Genomic DNA, 19,156 nt, shown 5'->3' with positions numbered 1-19,156 from the left:
AGGAGGGAGTTCCCCCATTGTGCAGGTGCTGGAGGGCTGGCCTGGTAAGGGGGTGGAAGGTGTGGTGGGTTGGGTTGGGGTGCGAGGCCCTGGAGTTGAGGTGCGTGCTGTACGGTGCAACCACAAGCCTGGCCTGAAGTGTGTCAGGCAGGCCCTTTCTGAAGGAATCCCCCTCACTGCCTCTGCCCTCAATCCATCCCTCTCGCCATGGGTGACAGTAGCCTTGGTGACACAGTCTGTAAGGGAGGCCCTGTGTGACTATGTAAACATGGAGTGGAGGTTGGCAAACATAAAAGAGTGTGTGTGTGTCTTGTTAGTTGATGAAGAATGTAAGAAATGCAGTAAAAATTCTCAAGTTTATGGGACTCGGAGCATAAACAACTTGGGAGTCAGTCCGTGGGCGATGTGGCAATTCTTAGAAGAACATGCATCTCCTCAAAATATATGTAGGACTCCTGTTCTTATTTTTTCCTCAGAACCTTGTTGTCAATACTGACACACCGACAGGTCTCCAGATCCAAACACAAAAGCAAATAAAATATGACAATTCCAGTGCGCCCTCTCTCCATGAACACAACTATGTTTTAGCTATGTTGAGGGGCAGGAGAAATCACTGCACTCTCACAGCGTCCGTTCTCTCTGGTGTCACAAGACTTTTGACAGGCAGAGCAGCGTGGTGAATATTTAGCCTCCAGTGCTTGGGTATTATATGGTGTTTCTGTAGTGTGCGGCAGAATAGACACAAGAGCGGCAAAGGCTGAACATTGGATACATTTTTTTTTGTCCTAGGTGTGTCTGATATTTCCTCAACAAAGATCGATGGGATAGCGTACAATATTTGGAGCTTCGGTAATAGTTGCAAAGTCATCACGTAATGACATGGAGCATGGAGTTGAAATGTTGCAAATGCGTTTATCCTCAGTTGCTGAGAAGTAGATTTTGACGCGCGCAGGGTCTCATCAATAGTCTTTGAACCTGAGGTATACGTGTGAAAAATAACAGGTACCAAAGACAAGAACGGCATCGAGTTCCAAGGTCTGAATGAGAGACACTATAGACAACGTTTCTGTAACAAGGACATAGCCGGAATGCAGTTATATCCCAAAAAATCGAACGTGTATCTTGGAAATGTTATGTTTTTAAATTTTATTGTGGAATAACCCAGGAATAGCCTAAAGGTTATGAGCGTTCTTGGCGCGTTGTTTACTAGTTTCTCAACTCAATGTTTGGAGGCAAGACTGAGCAAGTCCTAAAGGTAAGGGTGAACTTAATGTACACGTTATATTGCTTTGTATGTTTAAAAATGGTTTATAATTGTCAATAACAATGCATGATACATAAGACGCTGAGTCTGTAATTTATCATACATACATGAACCCTCTCTCTCTCACACACACACACTCACAAACAGCAAATAAAGTGTGTTCATTTAATAACGTTTCTTTGAAATGATAAAGCCTTTGACATTTCTACAGATGTGCCCAACATTAAATAATTAACGGAATGTTCCCACGAGATTTAAGTTAGACAAAAATGTACTTGCAGTGCCTTTAATTTCGAATTGCCCCTTGCAGGGACAGCGTGCAGCATACATATTTTGGCAATGTGCGTATTTATCTGTACTATTCAACTTTTTTACGAAATTAAAATTATATTTATACACATTGTGTTCCTATGCTGGGTGAAACTGAAAGGATTTGGTGGAGAGGAGAAGAGAAAGGCTTGGCCGCATAGAGGGAGGCGCCTTTCGCGCTCTCCTGAAACCAAAGCCTTTGAATTGTTGTTTTTTTGTTCACTTCAGGCAAAGAGGAGATAACCTGAAAAGTTGGACGCTTGAAAATGATGTGCATTTAAAGGACATCATTGAGTGGATTTTCACCGCCAAGACATGCTCCACAGCCGACCAGGAGCACGCTGGGGGAAAGGGTCTGACCTCTCCGGCGTGCGCTCAGACTGGATTTATACGCATGGGATAATCGGTAACGCACAATTTTCCTTTGAATTCTACAAAAAAATATATATATTTGTTTGAGTAGGAAATAATGAATTTAGACTACATGAGGTATTTAATTAATTTAAAACGGATTTTTGATAAATTGATTAAATTCCTATTCCTTTACTTGCGTGTTATGGTACATTGCTGCTATGAAAGCCACATTCCTTACCTGTCATTAGTCATTACCCTTCTCTTAGTGTTTGCTATGCCAACAATTAAATGGCTGGTTTGATGTCAAAGGCTTTCTTTTCACAGCAGCTGCTTTTGTCATGTAAAACTCTTTTTGATCACACCTGCCACCTGTTCTGGCCTGACTTGTTGAGTCACCAGATTTTTTTCATGCAGACCTATTGGGAGTATTTTTGTCATAAATGTTTATCTGTTATGCCACAAACTGATTCTGCCTCTGTAAACTGATTGAATACTATCGTCATATTAATAATACAGCCTTTCTAACCTTTCTGATTCAAATCAGTCCTAAAAAAAAGCTTATTCTGTGTGTAAATTGAACCTGCCCAATGTAGATTGGCTACAGTATAGGTTATCCTTGACCTGTTCTTGTGCCAATTCCCTGGTAATCTCTTACTCTGAGGAAACAGTGGCAGCTAGGAAGTCTTAGTGTGTGACCCTCTCCAAGGGGGGGGGGCTGCAATCTGAATATCAAAGCATTGTTCACACACGTGCTAATGTTCAGCGTGTACCCCCCCCCCCCCCCCTCAAAGCATGCATACAACCTCACACATACAGGCGTATCCATTTCCCCTGATTTCCATTGCCTCCCAGGTGCTAGATACATTTTTGGTCATTTAGCAGACACTCTTATCCAGAGCAACTTACAGAAGCAATTAGGATTAAGTGCCTTCCTCACAGCCACACCGCCAGATTTTTCACATTGTCAGCTCAGGGATTCGATCCAGTGACCTTTCAGTTACTGGCCCAACGCTCTCTAACAGCTAGGCTACCTGCAGTATTAGTCTGCTTTCTTAGTTGACTTTATACTCACCTCTAAAGGGAAGGCTGATGCAGTGGCGGCTTTAGTCTCAGTGTTTCGTCGGGCACTTACTGGACCTCTAGCATCCCAGTAGCACAGTGTAGATTGGGGAGGTCAGGGAACTGGGTCAAATTGTATACGTTTGAAGATGAATTCCAAACTCAAGGTGGCTCATACTGTTAACTACTCTGCAGTCTGTAGGGAAATCAAGTTCCCACAGAATGAAACACCGGCGATGTCAATCCACCAGCATTGATAAGGAGTTGCAGAAAGCAAACTCGGAATCAGCAAAAGAGCAGAAAGATGATATTGTCCAACCTTCGATAATAAGAGCTCTACTTTTATACGCAAACAATGTTTGTGCGTGCATGTGTGAAGTGAGGCACTAAATAGCTCCCTTGAGTTGATTTAGGTCTGTCCATTTACTCTGCTATTTCACTTCCAGGTAGTATTGTGTGTGTGTGTGTGTGTGTGTGTGTGTGTGTGTGTGTGTGTGTGTGTGTGTGTGAGAGAGAGAGAGAGAGAGCATGAGATCTGTGGTACCTGAGGTATCTCACATTCTCCTGTGATCCTTCCACTGGTTCCACTTTCCCGGGTCAAAGGTCATGGAGGTCTGCAGCCCGGTTAGGGATCAGATCAACTGGACACTCTTTTTTTCCCCTTTTCCTACAACCTCCCTCTGTGTGGCCTGCATGGTCTGTTTAAACAAGCTTGTACTTTATGGGAATGAGAGGGTGTTTTTTGGGTCTGGAGGTGTATTTCACTACATGCTCTCATTTCTACTTCACTTCTCTTTCATTGTTGCATCTTAACATCCGTCTGTATCTCCTCTGGGAGGCGGATGGTTCCATATCAACGTTAAATGCATCAACGTGTTGTATATTTCTTATTACCTGCAAGTTGCTAAACTCAAGTGTTATCAAAGTTCTACTCCCTCCCCCTAGTGGTAAAGCAAATATTAGATCACTTGAAAATGTACAGGGCCTTCAGAAAGTATTCACACCCATTGACTTTTCCCACATTTTCTTGTGTTACAGCCTGTATTTAAAATGTATTTTGGGGTATTTGACCCTTTTGTTATGGCAAGCCTAAATAAGTTCAGTAGTAAAAATGTGTCCTTATCAAGTCCCATAATAAGTAGCATGGACTCAATCTGTGTGCAAAAATGATTTTTTGAATGACTACCTCATCTCTGTACTCCACTCACACTATTATCTGTAAGGTCCCTCAGTCAAGCAGGGAATTTCAAACACAGATTCAACCACAAAGACCAGGGAGGTTTTCCAATGCCTCAAAAAGAAGGGTTGGTAGATGGGTATAAAGAAAACTATCCATTTGAGCATGGTGAAGTTATTAATTACACCCAGTCACTACAAAGATACAGGTGTCCTTCCTCAATTGCCGGATAGGAAGGAAACTGCTCAGGGGTTTCACCATGAGGCCAATTACAGAATACAGAGTTTAATGGCTGTGACTGGAGAAAACTGAGGATGGATCAACAACATTGTAGTTACTCCACAATACTAATCCAATACAACACATTACTGAGTACCACTCTCCATATTTTCAAGCATAGTGGTGGCTGTGTCATATTATGGGTATGCTTGTAATAGTTAAGGACTGGGGAGTTTTTCAGGATAAAAAATAAACTGGATGGAGCTAAGCACAGGCAAAATCCTTGAGGAAAACCTGGTTCAGTGAACTTTCCAACCGGACACTGGGAGATAAATTCATATTTCAGCAGGACAATAACCTAAAACACATGGCCAAATCTATACTGCAGTTGCATACCAAGAAGAGGTCCATTCAGCCACAAGAGCATTAGTGAGGTTGGGAAATGACGTTGAGCGATTAGGCCCGGCGTTCCAATTCATCCCAAAGGTGATCGACGGGATTGAGGTCAGGGCTCTCTGCAAGCCGGTCAAGTTCTTCCACACCAATCTCGACCAAACCATTTCTGTATGGACCTCGCTTTGTGCACGGGGGCATTGTCATGCTGATACAGAGCAAGGCCTTCCCAAAAGTTGGAAGCACAGAATCGTGTAGAATGTCATTGTATGCTGTAGCGTTGAGATTTCTCTTCACTGGAACAAGAGGCCTAGACTGAACCATGAAAAACAGCCCCAGACCATTATTCCTCCTCCACCAAATGTTACAGTTGGCACTATGCATTGGGGCAGGTAGGGTTCTCCTGGCATCCACCGAACCCAGATTAGTCCGTCAGCCTGCCAAATGGTGAAGCATGATTCATCTCTCCAGGGAACGCGTTTCCACTGCTCCAGAGTCTAACAGCGTCAAGCTTTACATCACTCCAGCTGACGCTTGGTGCACAAAGCAAGGTCCATACAGAAATGGTTTGGTCAAGTTAGGTGTGGAAGAACTTGCCTGGCTTGCCCTGACCTCAACCCCATCGATCACCTTCGGGATGAATTGGAACCACTCCAGCCTACGCTTGGTATTGTGCATGGTGATCTGAGACTTGTGTGTGGCTGCTTGGCCATGGAAATCCATTTCATGAAGCTCCTGATGAACAGTTCTTGTGCTAACATTGTTTCCAGAGGCTGTTTGGAACTCAGTAGTGAGTGTTGCAACTGAAGACAGATGATTTTTATCCGCTTCAGCACTCAGCGGACCTGTTTTGTGAGCTTATGTGGCCTACCACTTTGCTGCTGAGCCGTTGTTGCACCTAGACGTCTTCACTTCACAATAACAGCACTTACAGTTGACCGGGGCAGCTCTAGCAGGCCAGAAATTTGACAAACTGACTTGTTAGAAAGGTGGAATCCTATGACGGTGCGATGTTGAAAGTCACTGAGCTCTTCAGTAAGGCCATTCTACTGCCAATCTTTGGTCTATGGAGATTGCAGGGCTGTGTGCGTGATTGTTTTGGACCTGTCAGCAACGGGTGTGGCTGAGATAGCCAAATCCACTCATTTGAAGGGGTGTCCACATACTTTTGCATATATAGTGTATACAGTTCATTTTCAAAACATTTGCAAACATTTCTAAAAACATGTTTTTACTTCGTCATTATGCAGTATTATGTGTAAATCTGTGAGAAAAATAATTTTCTGTAAGGTCTACACTAAATCCACTGTAATAGAGTTCTATTTAGAAGTCTACACAGGGAAGGTTTGTCTGGCTTGCCTTGTCTGTGAGAGTGTGTAAGTAATGAGAGAGATTGGTTATGCAACCTGGAGTGCCACAGGGCAACCTACCTCAATCTGGAATTGTTTAACGAACTCACTGAGCTACAATACATCTTCTGGGGTAAAGTGAAGGGGGCATGATCTGACCAAAAGGAATTTCGTTTTTTTTGTCAACGCTCGCCATTTCTGTCTTACTTTCTTGCAGTTGGGACATACTGCTAAGTATACCAGTATTATACCTGTGTTATTGTACTTAATGTCTATTGCTGATTTGTCGTCGAGCACTTTGGCTCTTCAAGCAGACTTACATTTAGAACAAAGCGATAGTTACCACAGTTCAAAACACTGATGAAACACGCAGCAAAACTCCTGTTTTTATCGCAAGATCTCACTCTTATAAATTTGCTCTTGAATTCGAGAAGAATGTTAACTAGCAGTGTTTGCACTGCCGTGTTTGTGGCTTCCAGCACTTTTTTTTGATACAATAAGCTGTATTCTTCCGAAATTGCCGGGTCAGCTTCATTCATCATGGTGTCAAGGGCTCCTTTGAACTACCGGGCCAGCAGGTCATTACCAGAGCCCGTCTGGGGTTCAAGACAAGCGGGCGACACGGAAAAAAACGCTCTGCAGGGCGTTTGTTCATCCAGATGCAGTGACGCATTAATGGCCAGCTTTCCCTGGGTCTGGACCACACTCAACTTAATTAGACGAAATGAGACATGGGATGTTGAGGGAAAGGGGAGAGGAGGTTTGGTGGGGTAGGGTTGGGTTGGGGGGGGGGGGGGGTCCTCACAAGGATAGTAAAACAAGGACAATTCGGATAATTAGGGACATTTCGCAGGTTCCTAAGTTTAGGGTTGGGGTTACAATAAGGGTTAGGGTTTTGAGGTGAAGGGTTAGGTTTTGGGTTAGGGTTAAGGTTAAGGTCAGGGTTAGGTTAAGGGTTAGGGTTAGGGAAAATATGATTTTGAACGAGAATCAATTTCATTGGTCCCCACAAGGATAGTGTGTTTTAAAAAGAGATGACGACATATTGAGGACAGTTATGTTTTTTCTTTTCATTTTTTGTTGTTGTAGATATCTCTCCATATATTGTCTCCAACATTTTCCTCCTTTCTCACTCTCCCACTCTCTACTCTCACTCTCCCACTCTTTCCTGCTGATGTGACTCCAGCAGATTGTAGCGCTCACAAAACCTGTCATCTGAAATCCTATCCTCTATCGCTGCCATAACACAACTTAATGTGTTCCCATTTAAGGTGAGGTTCACCCAAGTGTTCTTTTTCTGTGACTCCCTCTTAAACGGCATTAATCAGCTTGGAATTTGGGATCTTATAGGGACTAGGGAGTGTGCTAGCAAGAAACAAAGGCAGAACCGTTACATGCAGTGTCTTGGTCATATGAAGTTGTCGTCCATTATTGGTTGCGATGAGGTATCTCCAGAAAAACTGTCTGTGAAGGCAGTTGTTTCCATTCACACAAAGCACAAAGTTCAAATCAATTGAACATTCCAATGACCCAGTGGCCGACTTAGTAGAAAAAAAGGCAGACATTGCTTTTCACATGGAAAACCCCACAGTAGTACATTTCCTTCAGTTAGAATAGAGCCCCACAGTGGAGGTGTTATAATACCCAACAAGGAAATGGTTCCAATCATTTTTTTCACCATTCATTTTTCCCATAGGGGATTTTAGAAACACTTAAAATAAGGGCTGTGTTTTGTGTAGGCTTACACTGGCGTGACGTTTTGATAACCATTTAAATCTCTCTCGGACCGCATGACTTTTATCAATATAGTCGGCTCTATTTAATTAGCATCAAAGTAGACATCATATAAGACTACAAATCCCTACAAGCTCCTTCCTGCTTGTCATCTTTCGCTGACACCTTTGCTAGTGTAAATAAAAAATTTGCCCTAGAGAGTTCACAGAATTGTAAATTAAAGTAAGTTTAGCCAATTTATTCATCACTAAATGTAGTTAACAGATTGTTAATCCAGAGATTCTTACCTTTGCCTCGATTCGGCAGTCTCATCCAGAGCATCACTGAATTTGTAGTTCTGTATGATAGCCACATTAGCAGCTAAATAGCATTTCATTTTTGGGGGGTAAATACCTTGTCCGAGAGAGATTTACACGTTTATCGAAACGTCAGGTCAGGGTAGGCCTAAACAAAACACAGCCCTTATTTATAAAATCCCCTATGAGAAAAATGAGTGGTTGAAAAAACGATTGGGACAATTTCCCGGTTTGACCGCTAGGTTTTATGGGTATTAAGACTATGGTACTCTAAAGAGTCAAACAAACTGACCAAAGAACCAATCAGAGCAGTGGGAGTGGTTTAGTGCCATTGAGGTTAAGGTTAGGGGTGATATGTCTAATGTCCTTCTGGAGGATACATTTTAACACCCACCCCTGGACCCTGTTCCTTATAATAAGAGGCTGGAGAGTATGATATCCCATTCCACAGCATCTCTGAGAGGGACAGGGGTTTAGGCATGAGGGTGAGGGTACTAATCCGTCCATGCTACTTCAAACACTTGGTTCCCCAGTAAAAACACCATTACCTGTTTTTCTCTGAACCTTTCTAGAGCTCTCCTCCACAGTGAGAGGATGCTAACCTTGGGGCCATGGAGGTAAATCACTGCTCACTTAGACCTGAATTCTATCTTGAGATCTGTGAGCGGAACCCAAGCTTTCGCACAGATCTTCCATTGACATCAAGGGCGGCCTAGTGGTTAGAGCGTTGGGCCAGTAACCAAAAGGTTGCTAGATTGAATCCCTGAGCTGATAAGGTAGAAATCTGTTGCTCTGCTCTTGAACAAGGCAGTTAACCCACTGTTCCTAGGCTGTCATTGTAAGTAAGAATTTGTTCTTAACTGACTTGCCTAGTTAAATAAAGGTTAAATAAATGATTTATGAGAAAGTCCAAGTTAAGTGCACACATCTCAAGTTAGGATTCTGCCCTTAGGTTATAGTTTTATCACCAGGCAACCACTTTGTTTGCTTCTAACCAGCACCACTGATTGCAACCAGCTTACTCTGTCTACCCGTTAAGGACTAATTGAGGTTCAGTTGTACCGCTTCCTCTTTCCTATCCAGAGCCACTATGAGCTAAACACTGATATTGGCCCTTGTTCTCTCATCTTAACAATGACCCTGCACTGGTATATCCTAATCCTGTATCTGCTTGTGCTGTCTTGTTAATGCCTAGCATGACAGTGAAAGTGACAATGTGGCATGACACTGACCATAGGAGTTGGCAAGACAGCACAAACAGATCTTGGACCAGGCTGAGCCTATTCGGCTTGACTAGGCACTTTTGTATGATCTCTTAGTATGATCGGAAGCACAGATCAGTACTCTCTTATTAGCCTGTCTTTCATCCGTAACGGCTATTCTGTTGTGTATCAGTATCTTTGTGTGGCACGCCTGAGAAACACAACCATCATGTGTTTATGAATCTGTCAAGACTGCCTCTGTCTTCAGTAGAAGAATCTCAAGCAACTCTTCAGTGCAAGAAACGCACTGACTTCTAGCTAGCATCTCCTTCAGGGATAGCCTGCCCAGGGAAGTGTTGTCCACACCTTCTGATTGCCGCTTCTGACTGGGTTTCTCCGAGCCGCAAACATCCCCAGCTCTCTGTTTCTCATTTTGGCAGCGTTCTGTGGATTTTCCACCGGTGACAGCTCGGCTAAAGAGTGGAAACTGGCACTAACGAGTAATCACCTCTTCTCCTCTCCAGCCTGGAAGGGATTAGGGGATTATGTGGCGTATTCAGACCCTCTGGTTCTGTCGCTGCTGACTGCAGTCTAAGTCTAGCAGCAGTTAGAAGGGCACATCTGGTGCAGCGGTGCAATCAGTGTGGCGAGAGTAGTAGGGGGGGGGGGGGATTCGAACCCAAACCCGACACTTTAACACCGTAAGGACATACAAGTACAAGACTGGGTGGGGTTTGTGGGTTTGCTAACAGCACAGTCTAAAAACTGAAAAGCAAACAAACATAGTTGTAAACTGCCAGACGTACAAATTGTCTGTTCTGATTTGGACGTGAACTGTACATATCAGAACAGGTTTGCACAGGAACCAGAAGGAATAGGGAACACGTATGCCGTGTACAGTATATCATCATAGGTGATATGGGAGTTTGTGTACCCCCCCCCCCCCAGATAAAAGTGTGTCTGGTAATGATTAGGCAAGGACCTGGCGGCTGTGGCTAGTACTCTGTATCTCCTCTTCTCCTCTTTCTCCCCAGGTGTCTTTTATTGCGGTGGTGATTTAGTGAGGTCCCTTCCATACCCCCATGCCGGCAGGGCTCTGTCTATGACAGGTAGAGCTGGCGGATAGAACACCTCTAATGGGGCATCATTATAGGAGAGGGTTCTGTTCTGGAGAGATGGGATGTGGGCTGTTAAAGGAGAAGTTCAAGATTTTACAACTTGATGTTAGATGGTTCCTCACCTCGTAAGTATGTTTTTTGGCCAGGAGAAACTATAATCCATGTTTCGGTTTTCTAGCAGCCGCGACAAACTTAAACTTTAGCCACCTCTAACTAAAATCAATGGAAGTGATGATTTATAGTTTCTCCTGGCCCACAGACTACTTTCAGGGTAAGGAACCATCTAACATTAAAGACTCACTCCAGCTATTTTTTAAAAAAATGTTCCTGTTGAAAAACAATATCCCACATAATGATACAGTAATGTACACACAAGTAACAGTAAAAAACATTTTTAGGGTGCCCTCCGTTGTCACCTGCCTCCCCCCTTGCTTGTGTGAACAATAGAGCAGCAATAGAGAACAAAAGAGGGAACCCCCCCCCCCCCCCCCACACACACACACACACACACTTGTGCCATGTTATGAGGATGCCTGGACCACTTATTGAGATGTGCCTTTTGTTAACTAAATGAGATGATAAATGAGGTGAAAAGGACACTGGAGTGCAACTTTAATTCGTAAAATCCTCAACTTCCCCTTTAAAGTGAGACAGAACACAGAAGGGAATCCCAGCCTAGCTTGCTCTACGCTTCTATGAGAGCTTTCACACATGTAGAATACAGAATGATGTACAGTGCCTTCAGAAAGTATTCGTACCTCTTGACCTATTCCACATTTTGTTGTGTTACAGCCTGAATTGAAAATGGATTAAATATTTTTTCCCCTCACCCATCTTCACAAAATACCCCATATTGACAAAGTGAAAACATGTGTTTAGATTTTTTTTTACAAATGTGTTGAAAATGAAATACAGAAATATCTCATTTATATAGCATTCACCGTCCTGAGTGAATACTTTGTAGAAGCACCTTTGGCAGCAATTACAGCTGCAAATCTTTCTGGGTAAGTCTCAATGAGCTCTCCACACCTGGATTGTGCAACATTTGACAGCTATTCTTTTCAGCACTGTCAAATTTGTTGTTGATCGTTGCTAGACAACCATTTTCAGGTCTTGCCATAGATGTTCAAGTAGATTTAAGTCAAAACTGTAACTACGCCAGGCAGGAACATTCAATGTCATCTTGGTAAGCAACTCCAGTGCATATTTTGCCTGGTGTTTTAGGTTATTGTCATGCTGAAAGGTGGATTTGTCTCCCAGTGTCTGTTGAAAAGCAGGCTGAACAAAGTTTTCCTCTAGGATTTTGCCTACGCTTAGCTCCATTCAGTTTATTGTTTGTCCTGAAAAACGCCCCAGTCTTAATGATTACAAGCATGACTATAACATGATGAAGCCACCACTATGCTTGAAAATATGGAGAGTGGTACTCAGTTATGTGGTGTATTGGATTTGCCCCAAACATAACACTTTGTGTTCAGGACACAAAGTGAATTACTTTGCCACATTATTTGCTGTATTACTTTAGTGTCTTGTTACAAACAGGATGCATCTTTCGGAATATTTCTTATAGTATACAAGCTTTCTTATTTTCACTCTGTCAATTAGGTTAGTATTGTGGATTAACTATAGTGCTGTTGATCCATCCTCAGTTTTCTCCTATCACAGCCATTAAACTCTGTAACTGTTTTAAAGTTTCCATTTACCTCATGATGAAATCCCTGAGCAGTTTCCTTCCTCTCCGGCAACTGAGTTAGGAAGGACACCTGTATCTTTGTAGTGACTGTGTGCATTGATACACCATACAAAGTGTAATTAATAACATCACCATGCTCAAAGGGATATTCAATTTCAGCTTCCTTTTTTCTACCCATCTACCAATAGGTGCCCTTTGTGAGGTGTTGGAAAACCCCCCGGGTATTTATGGTTGATACTTTGTTTAAAATTCATGTTAAACACTATTATTTCACACACAGTGAGGCCATACAACTTATTATGTGATTTGTTAAGCACATTTTTATTCCTGAACTTATTTTGGCTTGCCATGAGAAAGGGGTTGAATACTTATTGACTCAAGACATTCCAGCTACTCATTTTAAATTCAGGCTGTAACACAACAAAGAAGCCACTTTAAACGTATAGCTAGCTACCCAACTCGGTGATGATAATGTGAATCACGTTTATGTTCAACCAATGTCATTCGTCCATATATTAGTTTTGGGCGCAAGCCCTGAGCAAATATCAATTAACATGTCATTATTGATTGTTTAATAAAACTGTTTTAAGAAGGAGAGCTTACATTATTCCCTCTATATCAGGGCAAATGTATCCTTACTCAGAACAAAGGTACAATTCAATGACCTGTATAAGTAATAGGTGGGCACTGTACCAACAACACAAATATAAGGTGACAACCAATCGACTCTCCTATTGCACATTTGCAGATGAACAGGCTGCTGACCATACCAAATCCCTTGAGGCACATCACACAAACATACATTCACACACAACTCACACACACACACACACACACAGAGGCTCCGAAGCTCTGGAGGTCTTCAGGACTCAGTAGCCCACCTCCACCTTCTACCCTGAGGGGCTGGAGGTATTGGACTGTAAACAGCTCCAGAGTGGTGGGGTGAAGTGAGCCGGCCAGACAGGCCCACATAGACACCCAGCGTACAGGGCTAAAGGAGGCTAAACGCTCCCAGCTGTGGAATTAAGGACTCAGTACAAGGCCTCTCAAGGGACCGAGAGGGGATCTGTTGAAAAATCCCCTTTAACCTCTCTCTCTTAATGGCCAGTTTTTAAATCAGGTTAGGGGAGAGGGAGTTGGCGAGTTTGCTGCCTGGTTTTGGATTGCAGTCTCTCTCGGTCTCTCTCCTCCGACACACACATGCGGGTGCGCACGCACACACACACACACACAAAAACACACACATTTATCTCTGCTTTTCAGGTTCCATTGTGTAAGAGATTGTCTGCTTTCTCCCTGGGCCTGATTTGACCTATTATTTCTCAGTAACTATATTGATATAGTCAAGCTTCTGTAATCTTCGGCAGCATAGCCGGTGATGCAAGCACAGATCCTATCGTAACCTTTGCACTGTAATCTCCCCAGTCCTCCATCATCCTGAGTAAAGATAGCATCACGATGATTGTCCTCCATGTAGTGCACTTCTTTTGACCAGAGTCCTATGGGCCCCGGCCTAAAGGAGCGCACTATAAAGGGAATAGGGTGCCATTTGGGACGCATCCCGAGGGCTGTATTTAGAAACATTGAAGAGCAGCAGAGTTTACATACCTTACCGTGGACCTTCACGTCCCGCTCTGGTTCAGCTACCAGGCTGTCGCGCCTCTCTGGTAGATGATAGATGACTGTTGATGTATCTTATATAGGCCTATGCTCGTTTTTACAGAATCTGCTGTGCCATCCCCATGTGTTGTGTCAATTTGTTTGGTGAGCTGAATTTCATTTCGTCATAACATCGGTTGATGTCGAAACCAACCAAGTTTGACTGAGTTCATCGTATGGGCTTTAACATTTCCAGAAGACATCTCTTGAGAACCGGTGTTGTTTCTAGTCAATCCCTCCATGTATGCACGTATCCTAAGGTGTTACTTACATGGCACGTCAGCTGGGATACGTATGGAGAGCTGAGAGACATGACCAGTAGCAGGATGTGGACAGCTAAGCCCCCAGCTGCTCAATGAGAGTAGTGCAGGGTGCTGAAATCCATGCCTAATCTCTGGTGCAATTCCGTGTGCTTTTAGTTCTTGTATTCCTAGATGAGTCCACGACGAATAAATGGCAACTCATCTCTTTGGAGAGAGATAGAATCACTTGTTTCTGTTGCGTTTCTGAGACCAATTGATTAAATTAACGCTCCGCTGTTCTAGCAGCAGGTGCTTCACTGTGTTAACAAATTAAGTGGAGCAAACGCCCATTGGTTTTCAATATTTTAGTCATTTAGCAGACGCTTATCCAGAGCGACTTACAGGAGAAATTAGGGTTAAATGCCTTGCTCAAGGGCACATTAACCAATTGTATACCTAGTCGGCTCAGGGACTTGAACCAACAACCTTTCAGTAACTGGTCCAATGCTCATGAACCGCTACGCTATCTGTGAATCTGATCTGCTAGCTCTATTTACTTGTTTGTTTACCTTTACCATTAACCTCAAATTTGTTGCCGAAACTGGTGATCGAACCAGGAACCTTTTAGCGAATGTTCTAAACCCCAGTCAAATGTTGTGTTTGAGCCTTTTTAGGGTTCTTTACAGGAAAAACCCTTGAGTGGGGCATGTGGTGCTGCCATTGACATACAGCTAACCCGGTCACACTGTACACCTCGTATGTAAACATCTGCGATGCTCGCACCCCTTATCACCACCTCCTCATCTCTGTGGTTCCCCCCGGTGCCCCTTCTACAGAACCAGCCCTACCTCCTCCTAAATAAAGAATGTCTTTGACAGGTATCTGACTGAAGGTAGCCTTTGTCGCTGGACAGGAGCTGTTGTGTGGCTGTATGTACAGACAAGCCGACACTAGCCGCACTCCCCGGCAGCAAACACTAGCCTTTTTACCTCCGTAACAATAAACATATCCTTCGCATTGAGGACATGATTGATGTGACACGTCGGGTTGTTTAAGGGTTGAAAGGGTGTTTTTGTACAGTATTGGTTAATATGGATACGTTATCGCAGGCCACATCATGTTGTGCAGTTAGTTTATGTTATTCTTTTCAGAGTGCGTTCTTGAGATTGGGACAATTGACAGAGCGAGGCCTTGTTCTGCTTTCCCTCCAGGTGGAGCAAGATGGAGGACGAGGAGGAGAGACAGACCGGGGGTTACCGCAATGCCGTCAGCAGGCGCCCCTTACCACCTGAGTAACTGGAAGGTGAGTGACTCGTTCTGCTTATTGGTGACTTATTATCTTTACTATCATTATCATCATCTTCGTAATCACCACTATTATCATCACCTATCAAAAACATCTCATCCTCTCCAACATCATCTCATCATCATCCTCCTTATTATAGTTGTCATACTGTTGGCTGTGTTGTTTCTCTGAACTGTGGACCATCTCCCATTAACTACTGTCCGCTTTTGTAGGTGGTGCTGTGGGTGGTGGTCTCTTTGCTGCCCCTGGTGGAGGGGGCCCGTATGGGCACTGGTTTGGGGGCAGACTCTGTCCAGGCTTTGGGACGGGTGGGAGGGATGTGGGAGAGGCAGCTCCCAGACACTCTACCTGAGGTGGATGAGCAACAAGAGGGGGAGAGTGACCCATACTCCCCCTGGCATGGCCTCTCTGGTAAGAGTGGAACCAGGAAGTGCTTTTTAGATCTTTTAGATCTGTTTTCTACATCACTTGTTAATCCAGCATGATGTTCTCCATGAATAGGGAATAGTAAAAGAAGGGTGTAAAATACGATCACAGAGTACAAGCCACTGATCTTCTCTCTCTCTCTCTCTCGCTCTCTCTGGCTCTCTCTTTCAGACCCCTCTGTGATGGACGAAGCGGACGACCACCCCAGTGGCCGGTGGGTGGGCCGTTCCCCCCGCAACTCTGACCCCTCAGACGCCGAACCAACAGGATTGGCCAAGAAAAAGAAGAAGAGGAGGAAGAAAGAGAGGGACAGAAAGGGCAAAGGAAAGGGAAAGGTCAGGCAGCCCCAGCAGAGCAGCCCAGACTGCAGGGTGGAGAAACGAGAGATGCGGGTGCGGGACTTGGGCCTGGGCTTCGACTCGGACGAGATCATCCTCTTCAAGTTTTGCGTGGGCTCCTGCCAGTCGTCCAGGACCAACTACGACCTGGCTCTATGGTCCCTGATGGAGAACGGGTCACTGCCGCGGAGGACCTCCCGGCGGGTCAGTGCCCACCCCTGCTGCCGGCCTGACCGCTATGAGCCAGTGTCCTTCATGGACGCCCACACCACGTGGCAGACCATCCAGTCACTGTCGGCGGCCAGCTGCATGTGTATGGGCTGAGGGAGCCAGCCAAGAGGAGGATGAATAGGGCAGGGTGGTAACTGTCTGTCACTCACGCCTGCCTGATTATATACAGATGGTGGCTCGCCGTTGTGTTTGGGTCTAGAGAGAGGTTCTGGGAGGGCAGAAGTAGTCGCTCCGAAACATATGCAACAGGGCTGGTCCCCAGTACAAAGCAGGATGGAGATTCTGTAGAGTGTCTATGATGGTGGAGTGAGGCCACGCCTCTTCCTGTTGTACATTTTCTGTTGAGGATAAAGTGGATTCGGTTGCAATGAGAGACTGTCATGACCGAATGGCAAGATAGTCTCTGGGAACAGTTTTTAACAAGATGGTGACCATACAATGGTAGGATCTTAATATTCACAGCAGTTGGGATATGTATAAGACTGACCTGGAGTACTGATTAAAATATTGACTCAAAGGTCAAAAAGAGGACCATATCTCATTGCATTTGACCACAAGTAGACAGGCTCAAAACAGGGATTTTCCGTAACTTCATTTTTTCAATGTTCTCTTGAATTGTACGAAACGGATGCCATGCATCTCTTTGCATTGCTGCATTATAGTCAACATATTTATTACAGATAAGTTATTTATTTATTGTCATTTCATATGAGGTCGTTTTTATGGACTGTAGATTTATATTTATTGTCATGATCACATATCCCGGGGGGTTTGTGTTGCTGGATCCTTAGACTTTGAATTGTGTTTGATTTTGGGGGGGTTTTGAAACATCAAAAAGATCAAAACAAGTGGGCAAGGAACTCAACATGCAGTATGTCTCATTTCACGCAAAGGAAGGAAATAGTCTTGTGGCTGAAAACCTAACAAGGTTACAAGCTTAGTTTCATTTTTTCATTGTTGTTTCAGTATTTCAGAACAATTACAGTCAATATTACTATTGAAATGGTTTCCTTTATTTTTGTACAACAATGACATTATTCTGCGTAGGAATAAAGTATTTCTAGATATACTGTGGATTGCTTATTATTTCTAAGATTCACCCCTTACCCTCACTTCACCTCTGCTTGGTTGCAAGTGTGGAGTCCTGGAGTATATATGACCTCATATGACCTTTCAGATCAATGCTGAAATAGAGGCGATGGTTACAAATTAAGGGCTGGATTCAATCTGTATCGCGGAAGATCCGCGTAAAAATGTTTCCAAATGAGCCGACATATGTAGTGTTTAAAATGAATGCAGTCTTTGCAAACACGGGTACATTGTCTTTACATTTCAAGAGCTACAATCTTCCGCTATACCTCTGCAATGCGGATTGAATCCATCCCTAACACTATTGTAAATGTACCCATGGTAGTAGACCAGCCAAACTGTAAAAGGTACTTGAAAAATAATTGGCTTGTTAAGGCTGTCACACATGCTAGATTTTGGTCAGATCTGGTGAAAATTGACATAATGGAAATAGTGATACATTTCGGTCACATATCTGAAAATTATTGTGTATATCAAACATATACACTTAGACTATGGAATTGATGCCTTAATAGTTACTTTTTATACAATTATTATGTTTTACACCATGCAAATATACATAAAATATTACCATTCAGATGTGTTCCGCTACAGTTGTGGTCTGTAGCGCCACTAAGGACCATTCTCAGATGATGTAGACCCTCTCAGAGGTCTACAACTGCGGGAGACCCCACTGGACCAGGAAAACTTTGCGGAAGACCCCACTGGACCAGAGAGCTTTAAGCCAGGCATGTACAAAAGAAAAGCCTACTTTGCATCATTTTGGTCAAACTTCGGTTTTAGCAAACAAAAATATTTTTCTCAGACAGTGTAGATCACCTCTAATTAAGAAAGAAACGTCTGAATAATAAGCACCTTACCTTGTGAGGATCGGCATTCTGAGGCAGAGATATTGGAACTAAGTGTAAATGCAGTCAAAGTTGACATTTGAGGTACTGATAGATTTTGGCCATTTTCACTGAATATAAAGACAAAATAAATGTACACTACCGGTCAAAAGGTTGGACACACCTACTCATTCAAGGGTTTTTCTTTATTTTTACTATTTTCTACATTGTAGAATAATAGTGAAGACATCAAAACTATGAAATGACACATATGGAATTATGTAGTAAGCAAAAAAGTGTTCAACAAATTAAAATAGATTTTATATTTCAGATTCTTCAAAGGAGTCACCCTTGTCTTGTTGACAGCTTTGCACACTCTTGGCATTCTCAGACATGGGTCTTCCAAATGGACAATGACCCCAAGCATACTTACAAAGTTGTGGCAAAATGGCTTAAGGACAACAAAGTCAAGGTATTGGAGTGGCCATCACAAAGCCCTGACTTCAATCCTATAGAAAATTTGTGGTCAGAACTGAAAAAGCGTGTGCGAGCAAGGAGGCCTACAAACCTGACTCAGTTACACCAGCTCTGTCAGGAGGAATGGGCCAAAATTCACCTAGCTTATTGTGGGAAGCTTGTGGAAGGATACCCGAAAAGTTTGACCCAAGTTAAACAATTTAAAGGCAATGCTACCAAATACTAATTGAGTGTATGTAAACTTCTGACCCACTGGGAATGTGATGAAAGAATTATAAACTGAAATAAATCATTCTCTCTACTATTATTCTGACATTTGACATTCTTAAAATAAAGTGGTGATCCTAACTGACATAAAACAGGGATTTTGAAAGAAGTTTAAATGTCAGGAATT

The 19,156-nt window shown here is 43.3% G+C and overlaps 1 protein-coding gene across 1 annotated transcript; it reads left to right on the top strand.

The window, feature by feature from the left end:
• Positions 1-669: 669 nt before the first annotated feature.
• LOC109875410 (artemin-like) lies at positions 670-17,427 on the top strand. Its single transcript, XM_020467753.2, has 5 exons — positions 670-1,255; positions 1,802-1,979; positions 15,280-15,371; positions 15,587-15,785; positions 15,972-17,427. The coding sequence occupies exons 2-5, from the start codon at positions 1,889-1,891 to the stop codon at positions 16,460-16,462; spliced, it is 873 nt and encodes a 290-aa protein (XP_020323342.2). The 5' UTR covers positions 670-1,255; positions 1,802-1,888; the 3' UTR covers positions 16,463-17,427.
• Positions 17,428-19,156: the final 1,729 nt, after the last annotated feature.

This window comes from Oncorhynchus kisutch, linkage group LG30 (assembly GCF_002021735.2).
Source record: "Oncorhynchus kisutch isolate 150728-3 linkage group LG30, Okis_V2, whole genome shotgun sequence".
Classification (NCBI taxonomy): domain Eukaryota; kingdom Metazoa; phylum Chordata; class Actinopteri; order Salmoniformes; family Salmonidae; genus Oncorhynchus; species Oncorhynchus kisutch.
The sequence above is the reverse complement of the archived record's forward strand: the minus strand, read 5'-3'. Positions and strand labels throughout refer to the sequence as shown.